This window comes from Colossoma macropomum, unplaced genomic scaffold (assembly GCF_904425465.1).
Source record: "Colossoma macropomum unplaced genomic scaffold, Colossoma_macropomum, whole genome shotgun sequence".
NCBI classification, from domain to species: Eukaryota; Metazoa; Chordata; class Actinopteri; order Characiformes; family Serrasalmidae; genus Colossoma; species Colossoma macropomum.
The window spans coordinates 9,796,187-9,811,200 of record NW_023494800.1 but is presented as its reverse complement, the minus strand read 5'-3'; the positions used below and the strand labels follow the sequence as shown (position 1 = coordinate 9,811,200).

The following is a 15,014-nucleotide window of genomic DNA, read 5'->3' as shown; positions in this document are numbered from 1 at the left end:
TCAGTAACACAATAACAACATATCAGTGAAGTAGCAGTAGTGAGGCATCTGAATACACACACACATCATCTAAACCGCTTATCCTTCTGGGTTGCGGTGGGGTGCTGGAGCCTATCCCAGCTGTCATCGGGCAGCAGGCAGGATATATCCTGGACAGGTCGCAGGGCAGACATACACAGTCACACCTAGGGGCAATTCAGCATGTCCAATTGGCCTGACTGCATGTTTTTGGACTGTGGGAGGAAACCGGAAATCACACAGACACGGGTGAGAACATGCAAACTCCACACAGAAATGACCCCGGTCGCCCAGCCAGGAATCGAACCCAGGCCATTCTTGCTGTGAGGCGACAGCGCTACCCACTGCGCCACCGTGCCGCCCCATCTGAATGCACTGAAGTAAATATCTTTAAGGTGTGCTGTTACATTATCTTACTTACATTAATTAGATGTATTGTTAATATGTTACTTCCATTATGCAAAACCCAACCTTACCAACCAACCAATACTAACCCTGGCCCTAATCCTAACTCTAACCTTAACCTCAACCCAGAACCTAATCCTAATCCTCATACATTTTTGATATGTTACAGAGAGTCTGTTGAGTGTTTTTTTCATCTGAAAAGGACCACTCAAAACAACGTGACACCAAAGCCTTTTAAAGAACTCTCATCACAGAAACACAAACAGTGTGAGTCAGTATATAAACATTGTGAAAGTCCATAAAGGAACATAAGCTGCAAAAACAGCTTTAATCATTGCTTTTCTGATATCATGAAAACCAACATTTGTATAAATGTGCCTATGCAGCTCACAGCAGTTTAGTTCCACCCACTCATGCTGAAGTTATAAAGAGTGTTTCAGCCCACACTGCTTTTAACACGGGACACAATAAAGTGCAGTCAATCACTGCAGAGCTTATTTATATACATCAAAGTAACAAAAACATCCTGTCTCATCAAGGATAAAGAGAGGTTTCAGTGTTTACCATGATGTGATTTATTATTATTTCAACCTCAGATTCTTTGGCCATATAAAATAACACATTTCCAGTGACTTCACACTGTTCACCCCCTACACATTTAAATTACACATGTGAATGAATAAAAGTGTGGAGGTGCTGTGTCCCTTCACTCCTCATACATGGCCTGCTGTTAGTGTGTGTGTCTGTGTGTGTGTGAGGTTAGACAACATGGACAGGCTGCTGACTGGCTACAGCTGCCATTAATTGTTATGGCTGTATTGATTTAAAAGACCAATAATGTGGTGGGTCCAGCAGACCACTGAGTAACAAAAACATCTACACCACACAAGGGTAATAAAGAGTGTTTCAGCCTGGACTGCTTTTTTGGCCTCTCTAAATACTTGATACTTGAATATTTTAGATTAATTTACGGTTTAATCAGTATTTTTATGAGAAAATAACTGTATTGATTACAATGTCTGCCTTTAAATCTCAGAATGTTACTCAGGCTTTTTATCCAGTATTTAGCCAAGAAGCTTTTCTCTTTTTCTGCATTTTTCTTTTTTCTGTTCAAACTTTTATGTTGAAATTGAGGCCTTATCCACAAAGGCCTGGTGTGGCTGCAGGTTTTCATTCTATCAAAGCAGGAGATCACCTGATCAGCAGTTTGAAGACTGAAACCAACTGATTAAACAAGTAGAATCAGGTGAGCTCCAGCTTGTTTTGAATGAAAACCCACAGCCACACTGGCCCTCTGATAAGATTGGACACCCCTGGTCTGGAGTATAGGGTAACTGAGCAGTTTGCATGAAACGGTGTGAATTTTAAAGATGTGTTCTCTGAAAATGCTCTGTTTATTCAATTACATCACTTAAACATATAGAGCCAGCTCAGGTCACCAGGCTTGGTTTGCTGAGCCGTGAATAAATCTCTCTCTGCCCAGCTGAAAAAGGTGCTTGGCTTCTCAGGAATGCTGTCCTTGAGGCTTGGAGGCAAAACTTTTTCTATTAGCGTTTCCAAGCTGTTAAATTCTTCATCAGCCTCATCATTTATGGAATCTTTTTTTTAGGTTATTGACTTTCTTTTTGTGCGAGAGTGAAACATCTCATTGGAAAAGTTCCTCTCTGTTCGCAAGAATCAAAAGACAATCCGCAGATCTGGAATGCTTTTATTTCTTTTCTGCTTTGAGGATATTAAATGAAAAAAGAAATCAATAGACACAAAAAGGGAGAATATCAATGGCAAGACCAAAAGATATCTTTAGACGAATCTCATTATGTACTGACAGCGATAATAAGACTCTAATTTGATGACATCTACATTTGTTCCTATGTTTAAATATGTAATTTAGCCATTTGGAATGGAAGCAGTGTTAACATTAGTACAGTGTGTTGTCTTTCTCTCTCACTCTCTCTCTTTCTCTCCCTCCTCCCCTTCCCTCTGTGTGTGTGTGTGTGTGTGTGTGTGTGTGTGTGTGTGTATGAGTCCCTTAAGGGTGTCTGCAGCAGGTGAGATAAGAAGCGAGTGTAGGACACTGGGGGATAGTGTTCACAGAAGCTATGTGATTTTATCTCTCTCTCTCTCTCTCTCTCTCTCTCTCTCTCCTCTTTCTCTCCTCTTTCTCTCTGTCTTTCTGTCTCTCCTTTATCTCTCTTTCTGTCTCTCCCTCTCTATTCTCTCTTTCTCTCTCTCTGTCTCTTTTTCTTTCTTTTTCTTTCTCACTTTCTCCTTTCTCTTGTCTTTCCTCGTTCTCTGTTCTCCCTGTCTATCCTGTCTTTCTCTTTCAATTTCTCTTTCTTCTTTTTCCTTTTTCTGTTTTTCTCTCTCTGTTCCCCTTTCCCTCTTTCCTCTCTCTCTCCGTCTCCTTTTGTTCTTCTGTGCACCATATCATTCCCTCTCCTCCTCTTTCTTCATTCCTCTGTCGTTCTTTTCCACAAACCATTTACTCTAGTACTCTCCTTGGTATTTCTCCTTCTTTCTTTCTTTCTTTCTTTCTTATTTCTCTTCTTTATCTCTATCTCTCTTTCATTTCTCTGTTTCTGTTTCTCTCTCTCTCCCCCTCTCTCTCTCTCTCTCTCTCTCTCTCTCTCTCTCTCTCTCTCTCTCTCTCTCTCCTTTTCTGCTTCTGTGCTCCATGCCATTCCCTCCACCTCCTCTTTCGTCATGCCTCTGTCGTTCTTTTCCACAAACCATTTACTCTCGCACTTACGCTGGTATCTCTCTCTCTCTCTCTCTCTCTCTCTCTCTCTCTCTCTCTCTCTCTCTCTCTGTCTCCCCTCTCTCACTCCTGCCTCCTCGTTTCTATGCAATCTTTTCCTCTCTTGTCTCATCTGTCCTGTTTGTACGGCTACACAAACTCTCCCCTCCTGATAAAGTTAATGCCTGGCGCAGGCAGAGTGGAGTAGAATTGCTTTTAGGGGAAGAACAAAAATAGGTTCTCTGCTGTTTCAGCTCATCCGTTTGTGTGCATGCTTGTGTGCATGCTTGTGTGTGTGTGTGTGTGCGCGCATGTTTTTCACTCTCTGTGGGGACAAAATATCAACATAATAATGTATAATTTTTCAGTCACTCCAGGTTGTTTCCCTGTCTTCAGTGTGCTGCATGTAATAATCTGGTGGAAACCAGTTCTTTTACACATCCGAGACATCAAAAATAAAACCTGCATTGCATGTTGTTGTAAGAATGCTTTTTATTTCTTGTTTTGTCCTACAGTACTGTGCAAAAGTCAGAGACCCCCTTCATTTATTTCATGTCCAGACAAAGCTGCCATTAAGTATATAGTCCATTTTACAAGAGATATAATTGAAGAGAGCAGATTTAAGACAATACAACTGAATCCCAAGATGCAGAGAAAATGGGACTCCTAACACAAACACCACCAAAACTGTGACCATTAGATAAACGGCACTTAAACCATTCATCTCTGAGAGAGAGGAGAAAAATCAACCTACTTCAGATCTGAAAAAATCCACAGGTGTTTCTATCCATCCTTCCACTGTGAGAAGACAGCTCAGCACTATGGGTCTGAAAGGATGTGTCTCATCTCTCTCAAAGATAAAAGCTTTAACTACTGTTTATCTGACAGGAGAAAAGAAAACAGATACTGAGAAAACAGACAAAAATATTGCAAATCAAACAACGGTGAATCTGTTTGGGATTAATTGGATCGTAAGAAGCAGAAAATGAAAAAAACTTCTAAGACTGAACTTTGAGGTGTGGAAAAATATCCCAGCAGGTTTCTTTGGAAAACTGAGAGCAGGTCTCCTGAAAAGAATGGAAGCTGTAATAAAGGCAAAGTGTGGACACACTAAAAACTGAACTGGATATATTGGATTGGATATATTAGTTCTTGAGGCTTCTGTGCAGTTTTCTGAAAATATACATATTTTCAACTGTTTTTCCCAATACTCAAACATAACTAACTTGTACCTAATGATTGTTTTGGCTGGATATTAAATAAATAAAGGATGGTCAGTGTGAGCCAAAACATGTCTGGCTTAAAATGACATAGGTTTTGCAGCTATATCTTCATACTTAGCTGTTTACTGAGTGCAGGTCTCCATTCACTTTGTGAACTGGGGACACAGTATACTTATGATGATAGAGATGATGAAAATTGTAAAGAGACAAAAAAAAAAAACTTTTGTTTATTAAGGTTAAAGTCAAGTTTAGGTGTATGCATAGCATTATTCAGCTACAGTCAGTAGAAACACCCCACAGTCATAGTTTTACAGGTGTGTGTGTGTGTGGTTGTGAAGCCGCGTCCCACGAGAGTGCTAGCATGTTCCGTAACATGACAGACCCTGGGAGGAGTCAGCCAAGCTGTCGCACTGAGCGCTCCCCAACGCTAATGAGTCAGAGTTAATTAAAAAAGCCAAGCAGGGGACACACACACACAAACACACACACACACACACAAACACACACAAATACACACACACACACACACACTCACACAAAACATACCGGCTCACTCACAGTTAAACACACACGGCGGACAGTAGGGAGGAATAATGCTGAGTCATGCTAAAGCCTCAGGGGGCTGCGTGTGGATGTGAATGTGTGTGTGTGTGTGTTTGTGTGTGTGTGTGTGTGTGTGTGTGTGTGTGTGCGTGTGTGTCCCTCGTGTGTGTTTAGCGTCCCTGTGGTGCTGGCGAGGCTGAGAGTAGACCGAGCCGTCTGGTCTCTCTGAAAGCTTTTCGTTTAATAGCTCCTTCTCTGCACTTTCTCTTCTTGACTACATGCTCACCTCTATCAGAGCCAGAATCAGAAAGAGCAGCAGAATCAGAATTAGAATTAAAGCAGAATCAGAATTAGAATGAGAATCAGATGTAGAATTAAAATTAAAATGAGAATCCAATGTAGAATTAGAATTAAAATCACAAGATGAATTGAAAGCTGAATCAAAATTAGAATTAAACATAAAATTGAAAAGAGAATTACGATCAGAAGTAGAATCAGAATTAGACTCAAAATCAGAATCAGACAGAATTGGAATTAGAATCAGAAGCTGAACTAAATTCAGAATCAGAATTCAGAGTAATAATTAGAATTACAATCAATCCAATGTAGAATTAGAATTAAAATCACAAGATGAATTGAAAGCTGAATCAAAATTAGAATTAAACATAAAATTGAAAAGAGAATTACGATCAGAAGTAGAATCAGAATTAGACTCAAAATCAGAATGAGAATCAGACAGAATTGGAATTAGAATCAGAAGCTGAACTAAATTCAGAATCAGAATCAGAGTAATAATTAGAATTACAATCAGAATCAGCGATAGTATAAGAATTAGAATCAGAATCAGAATGAGAATCAGACAAAATTAAAATTAGATTCAGAATCTGACATAAATTTAGGCTCAGAATCAGAGTAGTAATTACAACTACAATCTGAACCAGAAGTAAGATAAGAATTAGAATTGGGATCAGAATCTAAATTGTAATCAGAGTCAGATTCAGTTAAAATTGGAATCAGAAGTAGAAACGGAATCAAAATGAGAAGCAGAAGCAGAATGAGAATCAGAATGAGGACCGCAATCAGAATTAAAATCTGTATCAAAATGGAACTTAGAAGTAAAATTAGAATGAGAACTGGAATCAAGATTAGAATCAGAATTAAAATGAGAATCAGAAGTATAATTGGAATGAGAGTTAGAGTCAGAAACAGAACAGAATCATACTTAGAATTGTAATTAGAATCAGAATAATTATTAGATTTGCACTCAGAATCAGAATTAGAGCGGAAATCAAAATTAGAATCAAAGTGAAAATTAGAATCAGAATCAGAGTGAGAATCAGAGATAGAATTAGAATGAACATTAGAATGAGAATCAGTATAGAATTAGAATCAGAATAATTATTAGAATTACAATCAGAATCAGTAAAAGAATCACAAACAAAATTCGAATTAGAATCAAAATTAGAATTAGAATCAAAATTAGAATTAGAATCAGGTTTATTTTACCTGTTATTTCCACAGGTACAATGAACTGGTCTTCTTGGGTGCTTATGTTTAACATGCATGTGCTAGACTGAGCACGTACAGTAGACTATTAGCAAATACAGAGCAGATTTAGGTGTTTGGAGACACTTAAAGAGACTCCTAGATGCTCAGATTTAACTTTCTGAATGAGGAAAGAAATTTTCATCCAAATACATGGAATAAAAATAGTGGTTTTGTAAATTAGGGCCTACAACCTGTGTCCCAAATTAACCAACATACCAGTTTAGCGCCCTCGAGGTTATAATTAAAATAAAGCATAGATATGACAAAGGTTTAATAAGTGACAGTGTACATGCGCATATGGAACCAGAATGCTGTTTACTTCTATTGTACAAGTACAATGAATTTACATTTTGTGACCTGCTGAGTATGACACTTATAATAGCTTATAAAGCTATGTCTTATCATCTATGAATACATACAGATGTACAAGGTATGAGAAGACACAGGACACTATATGATATACAGTGTGATATGAATATTGATACAGTGCTATATCATGGAACAAGTGATACATTTGTGCTGTATGGTGCTGAGCAATAGGCCACAGTGGAGGGGAATATGGGTACAAAGCCTGGTCTCCTGCTTCTGATAACTGCTCACTATGATTTTGGAGCTGCTTCATCACTTCACCTCAGATATGACAGTGTGGATTGGCCTCTCAATCCCAATCATTACCTTTCGTTTCACATTTTCCAGCTAAGATTTTTTAACACAGTTGCCTTAAATGTACGTGCAGTTTAATACTTGTATTTACTCTGTGTTTGCCCAGATTAAGAGGTTTTGTATTATCTATTGAAATGAAGTTAGGCTTTGTAAGACCGATTAGCATAAATACAGTATTCTCATCAATTAAGACAGTTTTAGCATATTCATATTTATCCTGTTCCGTTAGAGAGGCTGATTGTTTGTGCAGGTTTTCCGCTTCTGTTCCCAAAGGGACCTCCTTTTGATTAAGCAGAGGAAAACGCTGCTGGTATTTTTGGAGAAGATTTGCATTATTTAGGAGTGAGTGATCATATAAGGGGCACTGCAAGCGCTATTTATGAAAAGCACACACACACACACACACACACACACACACACAGGTGCTGAGTGAGGGGGCTCTCAGGGATTTAAACACTATGTGGATGTGAGTCTTGAACATTGAACATATGGCGACTTGTGTGTTGTCAAAGCAGCCCAGATTGACTGAAAGCTCTGGATCCCATCTGACATTTCTTTCTTTTTTTCTATTTTTCTTTCTTGCTTTTCTTTCTTTCTCTTGAAATGGCATTCACTCACCTTTTTTTAGAACTTACTACCTTATTTTTAACACATACTTATTCTTTTATTGGAATTTCTTTTGAAAAGTCAAAGTTGACATACACCAAAAAGTCAGGTCAGCTTAACATTTTAAGTGAACATTCTGCACACCTGAATTTCTCAAATCAGTATAGTCAAAAGTAAGTGAAAAAAGAAAGACACTCACAATTGCAAATAGTCTACTGTCAACCCCTTAAAATCCCAAGCTTATTACACACTACTTACGACTTATTATTTGGTAACTACAAGGACTACAGTGTTATTATTACGTTATAGATGTATGTAATAAGACTTTGGAACCACCGGTGAGTATTTTTTCATTTTTACTTTTTATTGCCTACGCTTACTTTAGTTTACTACAAACTATATTTGTTGTCCCACTTATATGTAGTTCTGTTTAAGTACACTTTTCATTCATCAAGGTACAAGCAATGTAAATGTTCCCTCAAAGGTACAACAGTAGTTTTAAGGTCCAACTGTGAACCTTAAATAAGTTTTTCCAGGTGAAAAGTACACATTTGTACATTTTCATAACTCAATGTTTTAAAACAGGACAATAAAATAAAAAGCCTTTAGACGAGACGGGGTGTGTGGAGTCAGTACTAATTAGAAAATATTTCAATGGATTATGGTACAATTATGTTCCCTGACTACAAGTACTGAGATGTACCCTTGAGGGTCCCACCCCAGTGACAAGAGGGGTACTGCCCCAGTGACAGTTTACTACCTACCTTGTAGAAGTGTAAGCTTAGTTGAGACATTTTTAAGATGATGACTGCAGACAGTTCTATTCTGGTGGATTGTGAGAACTTGTAGTACTGAATTCCAGAGGTGTGGGAAAATATCCCTGCAGATACAGAATAACTGAAAATAAGTATCTCTAAAAGAATGGACAATGTAATCCTACTATAAAAATCTGATATTATATTTAATTGTTGGGTCTTCTTGGGTAAATTTAAAGATATTTTCCATTTTTTTTCTGACACTGAAAAATGAATGACTTGTTCTTAATGTCCATATTGATTGGGAATTAAGTAACTGAAGGCTAGTCTCTCTGACAGTACTGAAAACTGAAGTAATCTTCACCTGCACCTCCCAGTCCTGTTCACGAAATGTGAAAAGAATCAACGAGACCAAAGAGGATCACTTCTGATTATGCTATACATTTCACAAACACTCTGAATGCCAATGCCATGACACTTTTCATTCATGTATGTTTCATTGAAAAGCTGAATCAGAATGAGTAACATAATGTGGTTCTAGAAAATCAGAAACACCTTCCCAGGTTCTAGAACAGATCCCTAAATGTGATCATTGGATGCTACCCAACCCTAACTGGGACTGACAACCTAATAATCTATTAACTACCTGTTATAGTGGGGAGGGGCATCATGGTGGCCAATCAACCTCTCCAAATAGTAATTAAAGACATGTAAGGATATGTTGGGGTTATATTAGTGATACACTGAAATCAGAATTGTTGGTCAAAGCCTAAACCAGGATTATCATGTAGGCTACAGAATGTCACAGGAAATCCAGTTACCTCGACAACAGAGAATGTTTGGCCTCCAAAGCAATGAATTTCATTATTTTATGTTAAACGTTGCACTTTGGCTCTGTAGTTTGTTGTTTTTATGATTTTAAAACATTGAGGCTACAGATGGCATTGATATGCTAGCAGGGGCTTTCCTTTCAGCTTTTATTGTTCTGCTGAATTCTGGGAATTGTTGTGTTTATCAAATCTGTACGTTTTGAGAGATACGTTTTGAGATGTTTATTAAAAGTGCGCACTGGGTCTCTCCATGTTTTCTGTATTTTATGGAAGGTATTTGCAAAAGGTCAGTTTCTACAGATCTAAGATCTCATGCTGCAACAGACAGACATTCTGTGATGCTTTCAGGTCATTTCCAGCCTAAAACCTAGGAGCAGAACTTTAAAATCTATCGTGAATGATGCAGGGAGTCAGTGCAGTTCTTTCAAAACGGCAGTGACATGATCTCTCTTTTTTGTTTTTGTTTGGATCTGAGCTGCTGCATTTTGTATGAGTTGTAAAGGATGTATTGTTTTCTTAGGAAGTCCAGTAAGAAGGGCATTACAGTAATCAACTCTGCTTGTAACAAATGCATGTAGACCTATTTAATCTTTTTTGGTAAAATCTTTTGACCGTGTTTCTTTCTCAGGCCTTTTTAAAGAGATTTTCAGCCAAAATTCAGTTCATACCTAACTTACGTATGAAGTTGTCCATTGCTGTTTATGCATTATGTATCAGGCTCCCACTGGAATTTAGTGTTTGCCCCCTGTTATAACCGCTACATCCCTGCTCGCATTTTATTTCCTAACTCATCTATTCTGCATCATTGAAAGCATATACAGTGTACTGCCAAACACAGTGTCATGCACATTCTCACTTTCTGTCTTAAACACACACATACAAAGTGTTGAAGTCCCTGAGAGCCCAGAAACACTGAGGTTCAAAGCAGCAGAGATTTGATGGCTTGTTGACTGCAGGCTTGTGCTCTTGTGTCTTTTGTTTATATATATAAATATATGTTCTGCTGTCAGAAGTATCTCCATTTTTGGCGGTTTTTAGTTTTTGACAGTCTGAAAATGCCTGTTGACCTTTATATTTACATTGTACATAAATTTCTTGAAGAATGGACCAAAAGAAATGGCCATTCCATTGACTTACATTAAAAGTAAAGTAGGTTTTTTTCCTTCTCCTGTATATACATACATACATTTGCTATATATATACATGTATGTATATTCACTCACACAGGTACGCTGTACACAAGCAGTATGTGTTTGTTGGTTAGGTTTGGGTTTGTTTATCTTCTTGTTTGTTTTCTTACTCTCTGGTAGCCTTATTTATTTATTTTATGTCTGGCCCATTTACTTTCATATAATCTAATGACTCTCCTTCTCTCTCTCTCTCACTCTCCCTTGTTCTCTCAGGCTGTGCCTTCCTCACATACTGTGCCAGAGAGTCGGCGCTGAAAGCTCAAACTGCCCTCCACGAGCAGAAGACATTGCCTGGGGTAGGTCATCCCATTCTACATCCAGCACACACACAGACACACATCGAGCCAACAACAGTACTTACACAAAGGCAGCACTGTGCAAAAGTCAGTTCATTCCTAAATTATATACACTTTCATTTAATTTCTACTCAAAACAGCCTTTAAGTATAAGTTTTTTAATTTCTCAGCATCAGGCAAAAACTGATAACTGGGAAAATGCATATGTAACAGAAAATTACACAGAAGCTCCAACTATGGAATATAATATCCCTTTTTTAGTATTTAGTGTGTCCATTCTCTGACTTTATTACAACGTCCGTTCTTTTCAGGAGACCAAAGTTCAGTCTAAGAAGTAGGCTGCATTTTATGCTTCTCACCATCCAAGTTCACTAATGTTGAGGTCTGGACTCTGGGGTGGTCAGTTCATTATTCTGAGAACAGCAGCAGCTTCAATGTTGGATCTGCACACGTTTGTCTTTGTTGTCTGCCTTATTTTCTCAGTGAGGTTTCTTAACAGCTACACATCCTTTCAGACCCGTAGCGGTGAGTTGTCTTCTCACAGTGAAAACACCTGTGGATGTTTTCAGATCTGAAGCAGCTTGATTTTCTCCACTCTCTCAAAGATGAAATCTTTAAGTGCTGTTTATCTGATGAGGGTTTTGGAGGTCTACAAAGTCTTTCACTGTTGATTGGAGTCTCATTTCTCTATATCTTTAGTTTTTGAACTCTAGTGTTGGAAACTAGTTATTCAACTATTTTCTCTTTCATTATACAAGTGGATTATCATATGTCTAATCTCCTCAGACATATTTCCTGAAAAATAAGTAACTTGGAGGTTCAATGAAAGTTGTTCAGTGATTTTGCACAGTGCTGTGTGTTAACATTTATTCACACCCATACAAATGACACATAATACACATAGTATGAACATGAACCATAATCACACAGATGCTTTCAGCTCTATCTCTCTATCTCTCCCACTCTTTCTGTTGCTCTCTCTCTCTTTTGGTACCCAAGGGTAGCGGCCAAACAGCATCATTGTCCTATTTATAGTGTCTTTGAGTGTGTATGTGTGGGTGCCATATGTGTGTAAGCGGATGTGCACACATGAAAGTCTGCAGGCGGGTTCGTGTGTGAGTGCTCAGTGTGCCAGGCATGTATGCATGTCTCCCACCTCAGATTTAAACCCCTACCCCACCTTGCCGTTGTGTGTGTTTGGTGTGTGTGTGTGTGTTTTGATGTGTCTCCGTAAGCCCTTGCTGGGTTCGGTTTGGTGTTGTGTTTTAATGACGCCTCCAGGGAGGCTGACAGTCGCCGTGTCGACCAGAACGCCTTTGATGCGAGTGATTATGACATCATAGATGTGGAGCAGAGAGAGAGGGAGAGAGAAAGAGAGAGAGATACAATAAATACAAATACAAAAAAAGGTAGGGAAAGACAGCACGAAAAAGAAGTAGAGAAAACGAAAGAGACTGAGTGAATGAGAGGAACAGAGAAACAAAGAGACAAAAAGATGAGGAGAGAGAGAGAAAGAGAGAGGAGGCGAGAGTGAAAGAGGGAGTGAAAGAGAGAGCGAGTGAGAATATAGAGAAAAAGAGGGAGGAGGAGAAAGAGCAAGAGAAAGAAATAGAGAAAACAAGAGAGAGAGATAAAGGAAAGTCAAAAATAGAGGAAAGAGAAAAAACTGAGAAAGAGAAAGAAGAGGACAGAGACAGCAAAGAAAAGAAATACAGAGTGGGTGAAAAGAGAGAGCAAGCGAAAGAAAGATAGAAGAATGAAGGAGAAAGAATGAGAGGAAGAGAGAAAAAAGGAGAAACAGGAATGAGTGAGTAAAAAGGAGAGAGTGAAAGTGAGTGCAGTAGTGAGAGAAATACGAGGAGAAAGAAAGGATAAAGTGAATGAGAGAGAGAGAGTGAAAAAATGAGCAAGAGAAAAAGGGAGAGATTGAAAATGAGAGAGCGGGGAATGAAAGAGAAAGCGTGAAGGAGAGAGAGTGAGAGGAAGAGATAAAGGAAAAAGAAGAAGAGAGTGAGTGAGTGAGTGAAAAGGAGAGAGAGTGAAAGTGAGTGCAGTAGAGAGAGAAATATAAAGAGAAAAAAGAGAAAGTGAACGAGAGAGAGAGATGTAGGAAAAAGGAGAAAGAGCAAGAAAAAGAAAGATTGGAAAAAGATAGCAAGAGAAAAGGGGAGAGACTGAAAAGAGAGAGCGGAAATGAAAGAGAGAGTGAAGGAGCGAGAGTGAAAGTGAGTACAATAGAGAGAGAAAGAGAAGAGAAAGACAGCAAGTGAGAGATATGTAGAGAGAGAAAGAGCAAGAGAAAGGAAGAGATTGGAAAAAAGACAGCAAGACAAAAGAGGAGAGACTAAAAAGAGAGAGGGGAAATGAAAGAGAAAGACTGAATGAGAGGAAAAGAAAGGAAAGAGAGTGAAGGAGAGAAAGAAAGAGCGACAGAAAGAGAGAGAGGTAGGAAAAAGAGAGTAACTCTGTTCTCTTTCTCGTAACTCAGAAAGCCGTACGTACTTTGCGCAGTGAGTTACTCCAACATGCTACTCGTTTTCTGTGTCATTCGCTGGTGGAGATGTTTTCTTTTCTCCTCCATCTGATTGAGCGTGTGAGCATCACTCCTTCTGTGCTGTGGTGTTAATAGCTGTTGAGCTGCCATGTAAGGCGCAGTAATCTATACACACTGCAAACCCACCGACTATTTCATCCCATTATGAAGAAGCGCAGCCATGGAAATGTAGAGTCAGCCACTGCAAATGGATTTAATTGAAGTCACTACCCATCGCTATCGTTTAATAGGAATACTAATTAGCAATCAGAGCCGCGATGCAGGAGCCAGGGACTTTGCTTTTCTGGTCATGAATAGTAAACGCTAAGTAAACAGAATGAACTTCACGGGACAGACCTAAATGTTAAACAAACCTTGACGAGAGAGAGAAAGAAAGAGGTGAGGGATATTTATATAGAAGAGAGAGAGGGAGACGTGGATGCAGCGAGCGAGCGAGCGAGAGAGAGAGAGACAGAGAGAGAGAGAGATAGAGAGACGGAGAGAGAGAGAGAGGCTTTGATGCTAGCAAAGGTGAATCCACAAAACAGAACAAATGAGTTCATTAGTGGTGAAGCGGGAACTTGGCGAGAAGATGAGAAAGTCAGTGGAACGTTTTATCTGCCACAGAATCTCTCTCTTTCTCTCTCTCTCTTTCTCTCCTTCCCCTCGAGACCTCTATTTCTCCCTCCATCTCTCTCTCTCTCTGTCTCTCACCACCACTGCCTCCCTCTTTTATTCTCTCCGTCGCTCTCTTTCTCTCCTTCCCTCTTCTATGCGCCGCGCTCACAGTCTCTTTTCCAGTTCACTTGACATCTTGATGGATTTTCGGAAAGTTGTTTTTATGTTGGAAAGGTCCATCATGTGCACGGAGCCGTCCCGTCAGCCCAAAGCTGAGAGAGAGAGAGAGAGAGACTACAAAGGGACGCGCCAAGGCCTTGTGCTAATGTTAGCACCGAGCTAATGGCACTGTCACCTAAACAGAGTCAGACAATGCTGCGAATGCTCTAGTGGCTGCCTCCCTGACTTCAGCCCACCTTTACTTAAAGCTGTAGCTTGAAAATTGTACACAGCTATAAGAATTAAATAAAAAATACAGACATTTAGAGTGGTTTGACATCAAATGGTCAGAATTGTTCACAATGGTGGTGACAGGAACCAGACGTCCGAAGAGTTTAATGCTTCTAAAAGCTCCCTCACAGAAAGTTATCATGTGAAATGGTTATGAAAACACTGGCTGATGCCTGAGGCATTGTTTTGTGAGAGATTTGAGACAAGATTTCAGCCTTAAAACTGTTTTTCCAGTTGATTCTTGGCAGAGTGGTACATGCAGAGCATCATAAGGCAACATTTACCACTATTTTAACAACTTCAACACTATTTTAATCAACTTCAACATCATCACCACTGTAAAGACATCTGATTCAGGAAGTGTCTCTGAAATTGGACACAAAATCAAACCACTTTGAATGTTTTTGTTTTCATCTTTTGTCCGTTTTATAGATAACTCTATATATATATATATATATATATATATATATGCACATGCACAGACTGAGAAATCCGAAAGAAATCTGAGTTAGAGTTTACATGCACTGAGAAATCAGAAATTTTAGACCTTACTCTGATCTAAGAAATCGGAGTGTGTTGTTTACATGACCATTTGAATG

The 15,014-nt window shown here is 39.0% G+C and overlaps 1 protein-coding gene across 4 annotated transcripts in view; it reads left to right on the top strand.

Moving 5' to 3' along the window:
• celf4 (CUGBP, Elav-like family member 4) overlaps positions 1 to 15,014 on the top strand; it is a 119,087-nt gene that overhangs the window by 30,995 nt on the left and 73,078 nt on the right. For all 4 annotated transcript variants that reach the window (XM_036587898.1, XM_036587901.1, XM_036587900.1 and 1 more), the window contains exon 2: positions 10,732 to 10,814. In XM_036587898.1, the coding sequence (XP_036443791.1) occupies positions 10,732 to 10,814 (83 nt within the window). The remainder of the gene's footprint in view (positions 1 to 10,731; positions 10,815 to 15,014) is intronic.